This window comes from Haliotis rufescens, unplaced genomic scaffold (assembly GCF_023055435.1).
Source record: "Haliotis rufescens isolate VD_foot unplaced genomic scaffold, xgHalRufe1.0.p SCAF_1, whole genome shotgun sequence".
Taxonomy (NCBI): Eukaryota; Metazoa; Mollusca; class Gastropoda; order Lepetellida; family Haliotidae; genus Haliotis; species Haliotis rufescens.
In genome coordinates, this window is record NW_025963779.1 from 34,364,262 (window position 1) to 34,382,339 (window position 18,078).

General features: G+C 44.6%; 1 protein-coding gene across 1 annotated transcript; it reads left to right on the plus strand.

Annotated features, from left to right (window-relative positions):
- The first annotated feature begins 385 nt into the window (after window positions 1-385).
- LOC124139462 (60S ribosomal export protein NMD3-like) lies at window positions 386-17,769 on the plus strand. Its single transcript, XM_046506528.2, has 15 exons — window positions 386-566; window positions 1,409-1,543; window positions 2,235-2,328; window positions 2,899-2,979; window positions 3,295-3,423; window positions 4,072-4,162; window positions 4,878-4,956; window positions 6,140-6,236; window positions 7,147-7,264; window positions 8,479-8,621; window positions 10,983-11,098; window positions 12,254-12,326; window positions 15,807-15,913; window positions 16,207-16,277; window positions 16,869-17,769. Exons 1-15 carry the CDS (start codon window positions 523-525, stop codon window positions 17,003-17,005), a joined length of 1,515 nt encoding a protein of 504 aa, XP_046362484.2. The 5' UTR covers window positions 386-522; the 3' UTR covers window positions 17,006-17,769.
- The last annotated feature ends 309 nt before the right edge of the window (window positions 17,770-18,078 follow it).

Here is an 18,078-nt window from a genome sequence, read left to right on the forward strand (position 1 = left end):
GATGAAATACTATATAGAAGCAAATGTTGCAGGGACCCATCTACAGTGGGAATACGTCAAAAGATTTATGTTTGTTTGTTGTTTTACGCGGCACTCAGCAATATTTCAGCTATGTGAATAATCGAGAGTGAATCTCCAAATCCTGTGATTGATATCGTGAGCATCGATCTACCCTATTGGGATACGATGACATAGAAGCCTGTCCACCCGATCCCGTTAGTCGCATCTGACGACAGGCAACTACTTTAATTTGCATGATACCATTTCCAGTCGCTTCTTTTATTACATATAGTCAGTTATTAGGATGACGTGACCATATTGCCCAACGTTGACACTATAGTATGTCATCTGTTGTAAAGCTAATAGTAGTCAAGGGAGATAATGCAGTAGGTGCCCGTGATGTCACAACCTTGCTCAACACATGGCAGGCTGAATGTGTAAGGGAGCACATTGATATAGTTGTCAGTTTGAAGTCCGTCAGAATCTAAACCACAACGAGACATAGCACTCCTCTAAACAATCATGGAATACATGACGGACAGTCAAGTGAAGTCCACAAATACTATGTAAGTTCTACTGATTTATGATGCTCATCAGCTATTCATCATGTTCACGATCTTTCATTTGGAAATGCTTGATAAGTGTTACTGTTATTATTTGTAACCACTCTTACGTAGATCCTATCCTACTCCTTTAATAAGATATGTATTATGGAGATCATATACTTTTTAATAATTAAGCTAAGACCAAAGTGATAGAATTATTTCTTCAATGTACTAATGAGCTGTGTATCCTTTTTGATTGCTCGTGGTATACTTAAAGATGAAGAGTTTGGGAACAGGATGGTATAATTATATGTCCATGATATTCCATAATTTGCACTTTGACAGAGCTTGCGAAGGCTGGAGAAAACTCAGCATTGGATTTTAGTAAAATGTTTAGTTCTGTATAAGCGACCAGTGGATGTCAGATAGTGAAAGTGTAGCAATACATATCTTGAAGCTAATTGCATCAAGTGTAATTGTTTTTGGTTGATTAATTTAATTACTGAGACAAGAAACATGAAACAGACAGAGCCTTTGAGGTGCATTGCGTCCCTTGATCATGCCAGGACCCACAGATCAGGTGTTCCAAAGATAAAAGATTCATACCAGTTGTACAGCACCATACATGTGATCATTGGTTTTAGCAAAGTGCTGTACATGTATGACCTGCATCACTTTCTATCCACAACAAACTGGGAGCTGTGATATAACAGAAATGATGTTCAAAGCTGTGTTCAAACTCAACCTAGCCTCAGCACCGCCTGGTATAACAGATGGCTATGATGGCCAGAGTGACCGTGACTTTGTAAAACCTGCTTCTGTTGAATGAACCAACAATTAGACAAGCATGTTTTGTTCTTCAGCCTGTGCTGTAGATGTGGGACCCCAATAGAGCCGAACCCAACAAACACGTGTGTAGCATGTCTGCGAGGACAGATTGACATCACAGAGGGAATTCCCAAACAGGCTGTACTCTATTTTTGCCGCAAGTGTGAAAGGTAAACCTTACGTTTGATGAAGCAGCTTCTGCAATTTGAATCATGAGTTTTTACTAACTGTGTACAATAAGCAGTCCTTGGATCCTTGGAGATTTGCTCCTATAGGATTTGAATTTAAGGACACCTTTATCAATCACTTTAGCATTGGGCTATCACAAGAACTACTCGACTTTCATCATGTTCATGTTTTGTTTTGAACACTTTCAATTTACATTACCGTATTTGCCATAATAAGGCACTGGGCATTTAGAAAATGGATAAAGTAGGGCGCTTATTAAAACCATACATGATGAGTTAAATTTGTTTTCAGCGATTGAGTGGCAGTGAATAGACTTTGTTCAAACATTGATGAAACTGAAACGTTTTTGATGATAGTTACTAGGCAATGATAATTTATATTCCCCTTCTGCTCTGCCATTTTCTTTAAAATATCTAACTATACATGAGCAGGACACTGTATAGATCAAATACGGTATGTCCCTCAGATTTTTAACATTGTGTGATCAATTTTATTGTAAAGCATAGCCTTTATCTTGTATCAATGTAAAAACAATGTTGTTGGTTCTGCAGCTTTATTTGAGACAAATCTGCTATTACATATGTGAGAGAATTGCCTATATCCTGGTAGTGATTTGTACACTGTGTAGACCTTGAAACCAACTCACGCACTGTATGATACATGTACTGTCAGGTATCTGCAGCCTCCTGCCACATGGATATCTGCCCAGCTGGAGTCCAGGGAGCTCCTCACAGTGTGTCTCAAGAGGCTTAAAGGACTGGCAAAGGTAGGGCATGTTGAAGAATGCCTTTTGCCTTGAAAGGGGCAATGTGGTCAGGCTAGTTGACAGTCATTGCAATTAGCATTCAAGTCATTCAATTCCTACGCTGTGTGGCTGTATTGTGTGTGATGCACATTTTGTGAGGTTTATCAATCAAACAGTTATGATTACTGATGACTAAGACCAGTCAGACCAAGAAGCATAGCTGGTCCCTTAGATGTTCTTGCAATTGTTTTGGTCATTTTTAGATTTAAATAATTATGTTCTTCATATTTTCATATTATGTAAAGGATTTGCCTTGTATGCCAAGATGGAAGTTGTTTTAACAGGTGAATTAAAGTGATGATGATGTTGTGTGAAGTTTATTTTGCCAACGGAGTATTCTCTCTTGACTATCAGATTTTGATTGAGAACCAGAGAGTTAAAGTACAGTTCTAAAGAAAATATATGAAAATGATGAAGAATGAGAAAAGAAGCCAGCTGCAATAAGATTGTTTCTTTCACAGATGAATGATGGCTCTTATGTTAGCCCATGCATGAGTACTGCTGTCTCTGAGTTGAACATTTATTCTACAGGTCAACCTGGTTGATGCAGGCTTCATCTGGACAGAGCCTCATTCACAGAGAGTCAAAGTCAAACTCTCGGTACAGAAGGAGGTACATGAAAATACTCCATTAGTCGTTTGTCATTAAATATGTAAGACTGAAAGGAAATTGTGTCCAAATACCAAAGAAATGTTAGATAGTTTAGTATACTAGTTTACAGTTACATCCTTGATGAGGTTGTTTGTATTTTAACTCCGCAGTATTCCAGCTATATGACGGCGCTCTGTAAATATATCGAGCCTATGCACTTAAACACCATATGAATAAAATCAAGGAAACTAAGATACAGCAATCTTTAGGAGGAACAGATTTGATTGCAGTATAAGTTCCTTGTGTAAGACTTATCAAGATCTGTATTTTGTACAGGTGATGAATGGGGCAGTGTTGCAGCAGGTATTTGTGGTGGAGTTTGTTGTCAACAGTCAGATCTGTGAAGACTGTCAGCGTGTGGAGGCCAAAGACTACTGGAAGGCTGTGGTGCAAGTCAGACAGAAGGTACTTGTCCTCTCACCAGGGTAGATGGCAGCCTCGTCGTGCTCAAGATAAAATCTTTTGCTTCGATATGATATCTCTGTGTGTGAAGATCTAACAAACCCTCCATATTCAGGACAGCCAGTCAGCTCTGAGGATGATTAAGTTTTGGTACGAGTGACCAAGGTATTCAGAGCAGCATATGTGACTTCTGTATCTCGAAAACGAACATACATTAGCAGTTCTGAATGCAAAAAAACAACAAAGCCTGCACTATGATATTGTCATCGATTTTTTTATAAACCACGGTTTCTGAAAGGGAGATGATCAGAGTTCACTCTGGGTTCACCTGACAAGACCTCCTTTTGATGGTTTGTCAGATCTTAACATTGATAGTTATTACAGGGTAAAAGATCTGATTTTAGAGACATTGATAGTCAAGTTGGTAAGTTGTTGACTTGTCATGCAAAAGACTGTTCAGTTCCCTGACACTTGTGATCATGAATATGTGCTACTAAACAAAACATGAAACATTGCTCACACATTTAGCAATAAAATGCCTTAAAACGAGGGAGTATAATGGATGTTAATAATTCACAAACATTTTCATTCTTGGAAAACATTACACTTTTGCTTCACAAGTTTATTTTATAATCTTTTTGTTGACTGTAGACAGAACACAAGAAGACCTTCTTTTACCTGGAGCAGCTAATCTTGAAGCACAAGGCTCACTCCAACACCGTCAACATCAAGCCAATATACGGTGAGGCTCTCTCTCATAGGTTGTCCTTAGAGTCAGGGTAGGAATCTTGTCAGCACACTTGCAAATACTACAAACACTGTTACTGTCATTGCAGAGGTAACTTATTAAATATCTCTCATCAAATAATTACTTTCAGTGAGTGAAAAATGATCTCATGGCCATAAATAAAGTTTCTTTTAAGTCATTCAGAGTTGATCCTTAAATCTGGTGACATCGGCAACCAAATTAGTTAACCCTATTGCTGCCCTTATGTCCTTGACACAGGTGCCTCCTCCTCCAGTTATTCCATTTACTCCTTCATTGGTTATAAATAAATTATGTATATCAATATTCATTTTTTTTCTTAGATATTGTGATTTGCTATGCAGAGTTGCCTCCCTTAGGCTTGCCAGAACCCTACAATTGTGTGTTTGAATCCCAGATTCACCCTGATTATATCTGTCAACTGCCTCTAGTGGTAGAGCATCTGCCCTGAGAGTGGAGAGTCAGGGGTTCAATCCCCGGCCGTGTCATACCAAAAGACGATAAAAGATTGTACTTGTTGTAACCCTGTCTGGCGCTTGGCATTAAGGGGCTATAACAAGGACTGGTCAGCTTTGAATCAGTATACTGTGTCAGAGTTGGCTATTCTGGCAATACTGTTCAAACTCACTACTTGTATTTCGGAAAGTTTACTGAAAGTACTATGTACATGACATTTTTTCCTTGGTGTTAGGTGGTTTGGACTTCTTCTATGCCACTCAGCAGGACGCGAGGAAGTTGACGGACTTTCTGTCAACATATGTGCCGTGCAAGTGAGTCTAGCAATTCATAATGCTGATTGACTAACCTAAAAATGTGTTTTGAAAATGTTTGATTAACATAAGCTTTATTAACTTTAGTGGAAAGGTGAACCATTTCATTAACATATAATAAACTTACAACACCAATATTTAAGGATGATCTTGTTTCTTTGAGAAATGTTATCTCATGTTAAAGGGGGCACAGGTGGCCCAGCCGTCTAAGGCGCCGCAATTCGCTGTGCAGAGTTGCATCCTTTTGGCATGCCAGAAACCTATGATCCTGAGTTTCAATCTCGGTTTGCCTCGATTATGTTTCTAGGTTTGTCAGCACCATAACCATGTTCATGGGTTTCAACAAAGTGATAAATGTCTAAGACCTGCATCACTTTGGGCTTTCCTCCCACATCAAGCTATAACTGGAATACTGTTCAAAGTGGTGCTAAACCCAACTCAAGCACTCACTGTCTTATGTTAAAATGTCTATTTTGGTAATTATAGTTTTGAATTATATTACTGACTTTAAAACTCAACATTTTAGGAAAAGGGGTTACCTTTTTTTAAATTAAATGACTGAAAATGTCATCAAATCTATATTTAATTGACATTGATATCAACGTTGTCTAGTTGGATAAACATAAATGGTGCAACAACTGTCAGCTGGAAACACTTTCAGGTTTGCTTCCTGTCATATAGATGCTTCCAAATATTTGTCAGTGTGAGACGGTAGGGTGTATCATAAACTGGCCACAACGGCAACGGCAAGTGATTACACATACAAAATAATGTTATTTCATGTGTCAGATACAAAATAATGTTTTTTCTGGAGTCAGATACAAAATAATGTTTTTTCATGTGTCAGATTCAAAATAATGTTGTTTCAGGAGTCAGAAACAAAATAATGTTGTTTCATGTGTCGGATACAAAATAATGTTGTTTCATGTGTCAGTTCCAAATAATGTTGTTTCAGGAGTCAGATACAAAATAATGTTGTTTCATGTGTCAGTTCCAAATAATGTTGTTTCAGGTGTCAGATACAAAATAATGTTGTTTCATGTGTCAGTACCAAATAATGTTGTTTCAGGAGTCAGATACAAAATATTATTGTTTCATGTGTCAGTAACAAATAATGTTGTGCCAGGAGTCACATACAAAATAATGTTGTTTCATGTGTCAGTACCAAATAATGTTGTTTCAGGTGTCAGTTGGCCAAGGAGCTTGTGTCGCATGACCCACATAACAACACCTACAACTACAAATACACCTTCTCTGTTGAGATTGTTCCTCTCTGCAAGGTAGGTATTGATGTCATTCTACCTGTTACTGTCCTATTGGTATTGCTTATCCTTAGAAATAGTGGCCAAGTACGTCTGTATGTTGTGCTGGCAGACGGGCTGCAAGTTGCAATGTCCACTCTCAGGATTGTTGAAAACTTCACAGAATCATTCTTCATACTGACTTGTTTGAAAGATACATTTTGACTATTCTGTAGTAGTTTGGGCTGATGTTGCATCAGTAAAATAGTAGTGTACAACACTGATGTGATAAACACGTCCTCTGTGGATAGTGTTGCCATGTGAGTGAAAGGTCAGTGGTTCAAAAGTATGCCCCTTTAAGAAAGACAAGTGCGACGTTTCGGTGTAGATCACTTACTTATCACTTGCTTGATAAAGGTGTTAGGATCTACACCCAAACGTCGCACTAATTGTAATGAAGAAGTTGTTCATCCATAGAACTTGTCTTTCTTCATCACACCAACTTCTAAATGCCACTGAAAGAAGTTATGCCCCTTTAGTTTTAACTTAGAAATGATGTACTGTGTTATGGGTTTTCGGACATTTAAGAAACATTCATAGTATTCTTGCTCATCAAAAGAACAATTGTAAAACATCTCACTCACTTATAAAAGACAACTTTATCTCAAAAACAGGCCATCATCTGAGTATTTACATTTTCTGTGTGATGCCACACCCTGCGCAAATGATCGCAATAAACCTATGATCCGGCGATATGAGATATCCACAACATTATGATAGCGTGTCATTTATTACCGGCATTATATTTTATGAGTTCGTGTCTAGCTACAGAAATCAGATATGCTGCTCGGACTGCATCACTTGTTCTGATTGTGAAGTTCGAGGCCTCAGTGCTGATTGGTTGATGAGGAAGTTCACCTCACCTGACCTATTTTTCTTCTGTTGCCAGGACAACATAGTGTGTCTCCCCAAGAAGGTGGCCCAGTCACTGGGCAACATCAACCCCCTGTGTATCTGCAACAAGGTGACACAGACCATTCACCTGATAGACCCCAATACTCTGCAGGGTAGGTGGAGTCGTGCTTTTTCACAATACCAATTGGGCTGAAAGCTTGAGCTAAAGTTTGTCATGATCATGTTGATTGAGCCAATACTAAAACACATTTATGATGGGGCTCATTTGAGCTAAGGTGGTTTTGGGTAGCTAGTGGTTGAAGTGTTCACTTTTCACGCTGATGTCCCGTGTTTGATTATCCTGTGTGTTCATAATGTGAAGCCCATTTCTAGTGTCCCCTGCTGGGAAATTGCTGGTTTGTTACAATCTTCTTGAGGCAAGGGTGTTAACTGACTATAAAAGTCCCGTTTCAACCCTTGCTGAAATAGGCTGGAATTGCGGAGTTACATTTTGGCTGGACTAAAGATCTATGCATTGACCAGTTAAAATCATGTGATGAACTAGACATCCAGTTCGCAAACAAGATGGATTTCAAAGTGCAAATTTCGGCCGACTGCCAACTGGGCGTCAACAGATATTTGCACAGTGACAACATGTCTCTTATTGTCTCTTATTAAGCGCACTCCTTGTGTTTTTGCATTGAAAAGAACTCTCTGACCCACTTCAATTCAACACACTTCAACCTGGCATAATGATGTCAATATAGGTAGATGGGCCATGAAGCTATGACTACATAATTACTTAGAATGCTGAGTGAAGATACACATCCAAATACATGTTTTAGACAGCAAATTAATCGATAGATGGAAGACGTGATTCATGTTATTACATAAGTTTATGGAATGGTTGGAGTCTACTGGTTTTCAGTTTATGAACTACCGGGATTTATTTTATGATATGAACAACTGCCTCTGTAGTCCAGTGGTAGAGCGTCCGCCTGGAGAGCGGAAGGTTCGGTGTTCAATTCCTGTCAACGTCTTACCAAAGAAGTTATAAGATGGTACTTGTTGTTACCCTGCCTGGCGCTCGGCATTAAGGGGTTAAAACAAGGACTTGTCAGCTCAGAGTTAGTATACTGTGTCTAAATGGGATATTCATGTTAAACTGCGGCATGGTAAATCAGTGGGCTAGCACTATAAAATCAGCATTAGTCTGGACAAGAACAAGCAGCCACACACACACACACACACGTGCATGCACATCGCTATATAAGTGCAATAATCTTGGACGCGATGTTAAACCCCATTTCACCTTCTCCCACCTAATGATATGAACAGTGATGACTTTTATCAAGACTTTCATTTTATTTTTATTTTTTGTCCTCAGTGGCTGAATTGAGTGGCACAGTGTTCTGGAGGACGCCTTTCCGGATTCTCTGTGGCCCCAAACAGCTTATTGAGTACATGGTGATGCAAGTGGACTACATTGCTGACAAGGACCGGCCCCACAGAGTCCCAGCCTCTACCAAGGTAGGAGTCCACCTCCCTGTGTGTATCTGGGGTGGGATAGGACCACAGTCCCAGCCTCTACCAAGGTAGGAGTCCACCTCCCTGTGTGTATCTGGAGTGGGATAGGACCACAGTCCCAGCCTCTACCAAGGTGGGAGTCCACCTCCCTGTGTGTATCTGGGGTGGGATAGGACCACAGTCCCAGCCTCTACCAAGGTAGGAGTCCACCTCCCTGTGTGTATCTGGGGTGGGATAGGACCACAGTCCCAGCCTCTACCAAGGTGGGAGTCCACCTCCCTGTGTGTATCTGGGGTGGGATAGGACCACAGTCCCAGCCTCTACCAAGGTGGGAGTCCACCTCCCTGTGTGTATCTGGGGTGGGACAGGACCACAGTCCCAGCCTCTACCAAGGTAGGAGTCCATCTCCCTGTGTGTATCTGGGGTGGGATAGGACCACAGTCCCAGCCTCTACCAAGGTGGGAGTCCACCTCCCTGTGTGTATCTGGGGTAGGATAGGACCACAGTCCCAGCCTCTACCAAGGTAGGAGTCCACCTCCCTGTGTGTATATGGGGTGGGACAGGACCACAGTCCCAGCCTCTATCAAGGTAGGAGTCCACCACCCTGTGTGTATCTGGTGCATGACAGGACCACAGTCCCAGCCTCTACCAAGGTAGGAGTCCACCTCCCTGTGTGTATCTGGGGTGGGATAGGACCACAGTCCCAGCCTCTACCAAGGTGGGAGTCCACCTCCCTGTGTGTATCTGGGGTGGGACAGGACCACAGTCCCAGCCTCTACCAAGGTAGGAGTCCACCTCCCTGTGTGTATCTGGGGTGGGATAGGACCACAGTCCCAGCCTCTACCAAGGTGGGAGTCCACCTCCCTGTGTGTATCTGGGGTGGGATAGGACCACAGTCCCAGCCTCTACCAAGGTAGGAGTCCACCTCCCTGTGTGTATATGGGGTGGGACAGGACCACAGTCCCAGCCTCTATCAAGGTAGGAGTCCACCACCCTGTGTGTATCTGGGGCATGACAGGACCACAGTCCCAGCCTCTACCAAGGTAGGAGTCCACCTCCCTGTGTGTATCTGGGGTGGGATAGGACCACAGTCCCAGCCTCTACCAAGGTGGGAGTCCACCTCCCTGTGTGTATCTGGGGTGGGACAGGACCACAGTCCCAGCCTCTACCAAGGTAGGAGTCCACCTCCCTGTGTGTATCTGGGGTGGGATAGGACCACAGTCCCAGCCTCTACCAAGGTGGGAGTCCACCTCCCTGTGTGTATCTGGGGTGGGATAGGACCACAGTCCCAGCCTCTACCAAGGTAGGAGTCCACCTCCCTGTGTGTATATGGGGTGGGACAGGACCACAGTCCCAGCCTCTATCAAGGTAGGAGTCCACCACCCTGTGTGTATCTGGGGCATGACAGGACCACAGTCCCAGCCTCTACCAAGGTGGGAGTCCACCTCCCTGTGTGTATCTGGGGTGGGATAGGACCACAGTCCCAGCCTCTACCAGGGTGGGAGTCCACCTCCCTGTGTGTATCTGGGGTGGGATAGGACCACAGTCCCAGCCTCTACCAAGGTGGGAGTCCACCTCCCTGTGTGTATCTGGGGTGGGATAGGACCACAGTCCCAGCCTCTACCAAGGTAGGAGTCCACCTCCCTGTGTGTATCTGGGGTGGGATAGGACCACAGTCCCAGCCTCTACCAAGGTAGGAGTCCACCACCCTGTGTGTATCTGGGGCATGACAGGACCACAGTCCCAGCCTCTACCAAGGTAGGAGTCCACCTCCCTGTGTGTATCTGGGGTGGGATAGGACCACAGTCCCAGCCTCTACCAAGGTAGGAGTCCACCACCCTGTGAGGGGCAGGATAGGACCAAAGGGTCCTACGCTAAGGCTGATTGTGTGTCATTGTGTCCCAAAGGTATTGATTGTTGTTGACTAATCAGTATTAGGGACCAGTTCAGAAGTTTGATGTTGGATGATCTGTCTTCCATAAGTTGAGGGGTGGAGGGTTGATGGCCCTGTAAGTTTTCCAAACGAAAAATCAACTTGCCTGTACATGATTTCTCAATGTTTCATATCGTAAACTTAACTAAGCAAAAACTCTCGTCCCATTGTGCTAGTGGACTGTATGTTTACATTATGGGACCATCTGGTTGATATTACTTGTCAATATGGTGGTTTTTTAAAATATTTGTTCCAGAAAATACTGGAAAAGTAGCTTGTTTGATGGATATGGCGGATGTCTTGAAAAGATTTGTTGTTTATTGTTATTATTTATGAGATTTGTTGTTTATTGTTATTATTTATGAGTTTGTTGTTTATTGTTATTATTATTTATGAGATTTGTTGTTTATTGATTGTATTTATGTTTGTAGCATGTACTGGCTGATCTCTGGGTAGCCAGGATGAGCGACCTCGGGGTCAATGACCAGCAGTACCACTGCCGCACCCATCTTGGTCACCTTCTGAAAGTAGGGGACACTGTCATGGGGTAAGTTCCCTGTCATAATACAATTTGCTTCCTGTTTGTCATAATGATAACTGGGGCACGGGTGGCCCAGTCGTCTAAGGCGCCGCAATTCGTTGTGCAGAGTTGCGTCCCTTGGGCATGCCAGAAACCTATGATTGTGGGTTCGAATCCCGGTTCGCCCCGATTATGTTTCTAGGTTTGTCAGCACCATACCCGTGCTCGTGGGTTTCACCGAAGTCGTAAACGTCTGGGACCTGCATCACTTCGGGCTTTCCTCCCACATTAAGCTGACACGCCGCGATATAACTGGAATACTGTTAAAAGCGGCGTTAAACCCAACTCACTCACTCACTCACTCATACTGATAACTATTAGACAGTCTCCATGTTCTTGTTGATGGAGTGTCTGTCCTGAGAGTGGAAGGTCAGTGGTTTGATGACCTCATTCCAGCTCATTCCAAAATGTTTAAAGATTGTACTTGTTGGTATCTCACCTAAGCATTAAGGAGGGCGGTTTGGAGTCAGTATACTGTGTCTGAGTAGCACGAGTCCAGACTTATACAAGCAGCCATACATGTTAGTCACTATATAAGTGCATTTATCTTTAACAGGACATTAAACCCCATTTCACTTCACCTTCACTTGTTAACTATCATACAAGAAAATACTTAGATAATCTATCATTCCTCCTCTTTTTTCTGAGAATTGTAGATAAAATGTGTTTCCCATCCACAAGTGGAAACACCAGCTCATGTGTTTGTTGTTGGAACAAGGTCACATAAACTGTCTCTTTGTCATGAACAAAGACTGGAATCATCTATAATTCTTTGCGAAATCACTTTGATATGACATCACTTTGCAATGGGCCATTTCGTCAACAGTGAAACAACTTGAATAAGCTTGATAGTCGGCATGAAGCCAAAACTATAATGCTTTCTGAGAATTAGTAAACATAATTGCAACAATACCATTGTCGTTATGGATAATTTTGTCTCGTTTTACTTTCTTGTTATGCTTGTGTAAGTAGTTATTAGAGTAAGCTCAGCCTAAAATTCTTTAATTTTAGTCGTTGGTAATATATCATCAGTTGTTTAAGTTTGAGTTTGGTTCATTGTATGCATGTGCGGTAGATGTGTATTCTGTGAAGCATTATGTTGATTGAAGGTTTTCTTCCCAGGTTCGACTTTACAAATGCCAATCTGAACCACAAGGAGTTTGATCAGATCAGTTCGGAGAAAGTCCCTGATGTGGTAGGTGGGCAGGGCAGTGGTCCCAAGCCAGGGGAAACTGTGGGCAGGGCAGTGGTCTCAAGCCAGGGGGAAACTGTGGGCGGGGCAGTGGTCTCAAGCCAGGGCAAACTTGGGGCAGGACAGTGGTCTCCAGCGAGGGGGAAACTGTGGGCGGGGCAGTGGTCTCAAGCCAGGGGGAAACTGTGGGTTGGGCAGTGGTCTCAAGCCAGGGGGAAACTGTTGTGCAGGGTAGTGGTCTCAAACCAGGGGAAACAAGGGTCAGGACAGTGGTCTCAAGACAGGGGGAAACTGTGGGAAGGACAGTGGTCTCAAGCCAGGGGAAACTGTGGGCAGGAGAGTGGTCTCAAGCCAGGGGAAACTGGGGACAGGGCAGTGGTCTCAAGCCAGGGGGAAACTGTTGTGCAGGACAGTGGTCTCAAGACAGGGGGAAACTGTGGGAAGGACAGTGGTCTCAAGCCAGGGGGAACTGTGGGCAGGAAAGTGGTCTCAAGCCAGGGGGAAACTGGGGACAGGGTAGTGGTCTCAAGCCAGGGGGATACTGGGGGCAGGACAGTGGTCTCAAGACAGGGGATACTGGGGACAGGGCAGTGGTCTCAAGCCAGGGGGATACTGGGGGCAGGGCAGTGGTCTCAAACCAGGGTAAACTGGGGACAGGGCAGTGGTCTCAAGCCAGGGGGATACTGGGGGCAGGGCAATGGTCTCGAGCCAGGGGAAACTGTGGGCAGGACAGTGGTCTCAAGCCAGGGGAAACAAGGGGCAGGACAGTGGTCTCAAGCCAGGGGGAAACTGTTGTGCAGGACAGTGGTCTCAAGCCAGGGGAAACTGTGGGCAGGACAGTGGTCTCAAGACAGGGGGAAACTGTGAGCAGGGTAGTGGTCTCAAGCCAGGGGAAACAAGGGGCAGGACAGTGGTCTCAAGACAGGGGGAAACTGGGGGCAGGACAGTGGTCTCAAGACAGGGGGAAACTGTGGGCAGGGTAGTGGTCTCAAGCCAGGGGGAAACTGTTGTGCAGGACAGTGGTCTCAAGCCAGGGGAAACAAGGGGCAGGACAGTGGTCTCAAGCCAGGGGGAAACTGTGGGAAGGACAGTGGTCTCAAGCCAGGGGAAAACTGTGGGCAGGGTAGTGGTCTCAAGCCAGGGGAAACAAGGGGCAGGACAGTGGTCTCAAGCCAGGGGAAACTGGGGGCAGGGCAGTGGTCTCAAGACAGGGGGAAACTGTGGGCAGGGTAGTGGTCTCAAGCCAGGGGGAAACTGTTGTGCAGGACAGTGGTCTCAAGCCAGGGGAAACTGTTGTGCAGGACAGTGGTCTCAAGCCAGGGGAAACTGGGGGCAGGGCAGTGGTCTCAAGACAGGGGGAAACTGTGGGCAGGGTAGTGGTCTCAAGCCAGGGGGAAACTGTGGGAAGGACAGTGGTCTCAAGCCAGGGGAAACTGTGGGCAGGAGAGTGGTCTCAAGCCAGGGGAAACTGGGGACAGGGCAGTGGTCTCAAGCCAGGGGGAAACTGTTGTGCAGGACAGTGGTCTCAAGACAGGGGGAAACTGTGGGAAGGACAGTGGTCTCAAGCCAGGGGAAACTGTGGGCAGGAAAGTTGTCTCAAGCCAGGGGAAACTGGGGACAGGGCAGTGGTCTCAAGCCAGGGGGAAACTGTGGGAAGGACAGTGGTCTCAAGCCAGGGGAAAACTGTGGGCAGGGTAGTGGTCTCAAGCCAGGGGAAACAAGGGGCAGGACAGTGGTCTCAAGACAGGGGGAAACTGGGGGCAGGCAGTGGTCTCAAGACAGGGGGAAACTGTGGGCAGGGTAGTGGTCTCAAGCCAGGGGGAAACTGTTGTGCAGGACAGTGGTCTCAAGCCAGGGGAAACTGTTGTGCAGGACAGTGGTCTCAAGACAGGGGGAAACTGTGGGAAGGACAGTGGTCTCAAGCCAGGGGAAACTGTGGGCAGGAGAGTGGTCTCAAGCCAGGGGAAACTGGGGGCAGGGCAGTGGTCTCAAGCCAGGGGGAAACTGTTGTGCAGGACAGTGGTCTCAAGACAGGGGGAAACTGTGGGAAGGACAGTGGTCTCAAGCCAGGGGAAACTGTGGGCAGGAAAGTTGTCTCAAGCCAGGGGAAACTGGGGACAGGGCAGTGGTCTCAAGCCAGGGGGATACTGGGGGCAGGACAGTGGTCTCAAGACAGGGGATACTGGGGACAGGGCAGTGGTCTCAAGCCAGGGGGATACTGGGGGCAGGGCAGTGGTCTCAAACCAGGGTAAACTGGGGACAGGGCAGTGGTCTCAAGCCAGGGGGATACTGGGGGCAGGGCAATGGTCTCGAGCCAGGGGGAAAGTGTGGGCAGGACAGTGGTCTCAAGCCAGGGCAAACTGTGGGCAGGACAGTGGTCTCAAGCCAGGGCAAACTGGGGGCAGGACAGTGGTCTCAAGCCAGGGGGAAACTGTTGTGCAGGACAGTGGTCTCAAGCCAGGGGGAAACTGTGGGCAGGGGAGAGGTCATTAGCCAGGGGGAAACTTGGGGCAGGACAGTGGTCTCAAGCCAGGGCAAACTGGGGGCAGGGCAGTGGTCTCAAGCCAGGGGGAAACTGTGGGCAGGGCAGTGGTCTCAAGCCAGGGGGAAACTGTGGGCAGGGCAGAGGTCTCAAGCCAGGGCAAACTGGGGACAGGGCAGTGGTCTCAAGCCAGGGGGAAACTTGGGGCAGGACAGTGGTCTCAAGCCAGGGGGAAACTGTGGGCGGGGCAGTGGTCTCAAACCAGGGGAAACTGGGGACAGGGCAGTGGTCTCAAGCCAGGGGGATACTGGGGGCATGACAGTGGTCTCAAGCCAGGGGGAAACTTGGGACAGGACAGTGGTCTCTCAAGCCAGGGGGAAACTTGGGGCAGGGCAGTGGTCTCAAACCAGGGGAAACTGGGGGCAGGGCAGTGGTCTCAAGACATAAGACTCGGGGAAACTGGTATGAAAAACATATATAAATTATTCTGGCAACATGTTTGTTTTCAATCTTTTCATCCTTTTCGATTGTTAACTTTTACTTCTAATAAAATGTGTAGACTATGAACATTCTGTGGTAATTGTTAGGAACATTAAAAGGTCAATAGCAACTGCATGCACAAAGTTTTTATTTGCACAAGCTTCAGATAAAGAGCCTATGTGTGGGTGGACAGTGCTTGAGCATATGCTTGACCCCTTGTGATATAAAGGAACTTGATGGATGCTGTGGTCAGACTTGGTGACTTGGTTCATTTCATATCATTGTACACCAATCAATAATATCAATCACTTGAATGTTAACATGCCTCAACATATCACTCAAATAGTGCTGACTTGGCATAAAGCAACAAACAAAACAAATCTGAGCATCCTTCACTTGACGAGGCCCACCAATGTGTTAAACAAGTTGACTTGTCTGCTTTATCTGTGTCAGTACCAGAGAGCCAGTGTCATCCAACATGTGTTGTGTCCTGGAGCTATCACGTTGTGTGGTGTTTTCAGATTGTGGTGAAGAAAGTGTTTGACACTTCCAAGAGAATCCGGAAGAGGAAGTGGAAACTGAAGCACCTGAATGACGATGCTGCCATTGAGACTGCAAGCATGGAAAGGTAGCAGAGATCTGGGGGCAGATTGGATGTAAATCTGTAGCTTCTGTAGTGTGTTGAAGAGATGTCTGTGATGCAGTAGTCCTGTTGTCCATGCGTTACTTGCCAAAGATAAAAGTAAAACACTCTAACTAAATGACCTATTTATTTTCTTGATGGATGTCTGTATTTCTCTATATCAGTGTCTCTTCCTTTAGTTTTGACTTTGTAATGAGATATGTTGTACTAGCCGTGTTCATGGTACAGCCTGCTACATGGGGTGGCTACAATGTTACAACACCATGTTCTCTCTGCAGGGACTACAATGAGTTCCTGGAAGATCTGGAGGACGATCCTTCTGTCAGACAAAATGTCAACATTTACCTGGGTGAGTCTCCCCATACAGCTTGGACTAACATTGTCCATTGTCTGGCCCTAACCGTTCTCTGTGGCAGTGTTTATCACCTCTCTTTCCCTCTGCCATTTGGTCACCTCTCTTTCTCATGTTTATAAAAAATGGTAAATGACTGAATTAATGGAGAACATAAAATTCAAGCCATTGTCACATTTGAAGTTAAGGATATCTGCTGGTCTGTGTTAAGAGTATTTCATGTTTAGTCTGTGACTCTCATTTGCACTGTCTCGTATCGGCCTATAGATTGATTTAGAATATGATGTAAAGCATTCCAGATTCATGGCGGTTTGAGTTGTGTGGTGAATGCAAAAACATACCCGCAGACACTCTAACTCACTGGTAGGCACACAGACTGTAAGTATTGAGTGAGAGGTGAAGGGAAGACATCAAGATGTAAAAGATATAAACATTAGTCACCATAACGCCACCACCGGATAATCTCATGGACAAGTTATACCATATTGTCAGTTGTACACATCTGATGGCTCCCATGTGATAATACCGAGAAAGATGGCATCTCAATTGCTACATAGTGTCCACTTGAATGTTGTGTGCCTGCTTCAGATCGGAACAAGCTTGCTGTTGACACAGACGACACGGATGATGAGGGCGTGCCACAGATCTCGCTGCAGGAGATGCTCGAGGATCTCCACATCGCTGAGGATGCAACTGGGGAAGATGGGGCCGACATGATTGAATGATTCTATCTGTGATGCAGTGTTCGATCTGTCTGTGATGCAGTGTTCGCTTTGAGAAAAATTGTCTACTGTTTGAATACTGGTCATGGGACATACATAAACCTACCATGACTCATAGGATTTATATTCTTGAATCTTTTAGGGTTTTTTTTCTTTCTTAAAGGTAAGAAATTTGGAATATCTGAAAAGGCAATTCAATCTTGTAAATATACATTTATTGAGATTTGTTACATTTGTTTGTTGGGATATTTGTGGTCACTGCTACCAGATGTTAAGCACTAACTTGAATGTGTTTCTGTCTTGCTCTTCCATGTATATATTTGTGATAATTTGGGGATTTATCCCGATCACTGCATACTATGTGCCAGAACCTGGAAAGTTTTTTAACAACTTTCTGATAATTCCCTTGTGAATGAATACTGCAAGTCATTTGTGGATTAATGCTAGAAGTCCCTTGCAAAGGCTTGGGGCTAGAAGTCCCTTGCAAAGGCTTGGGGCTTACACCATTCTTTCACTCTGAACAGAATAATCCAAAATTCCTCGTAACTCATTGGTTATTCTCTAATTACTTCACATGATGGGTAATTACAGGTTACAGGGTTCATTATTAGAAAGACATTCTTAAACCCTGTGACCAACCCGCATCAACTGGTGACAGATGTGCTCGTTTTAGTTTATCATGTTTTGTGCATTTGTTCATGTGTGAACTGAGTAGAATACTGTGTACAGCTATTTCCTGATAACAATAAATCACTATTCTAACCAAATCTTGTTGTGTTTATCAGCCATATAAGTCTTTGTTGTATATACTACTCAAAACAAGTTGAGCAACACTCGCAACTGGAAGGCTGCATGTTGCAATACCCACCAGCCATGACAGGTTAACTATCACATGAAAAAGTCCGGTGTTCTTATATCATCAGATAAATCTTTTCTTGACTTATTCACAAAATGTATGTTTTGCTTTATGTTTGATTCCAGTATAGCATAATGTCATTATTTCAACTCAGTGGTAGAAATTAGCCTTTATAGTGAATACTGAATAGTAAGGAAACCCTTAAAACACGGAATGTCAA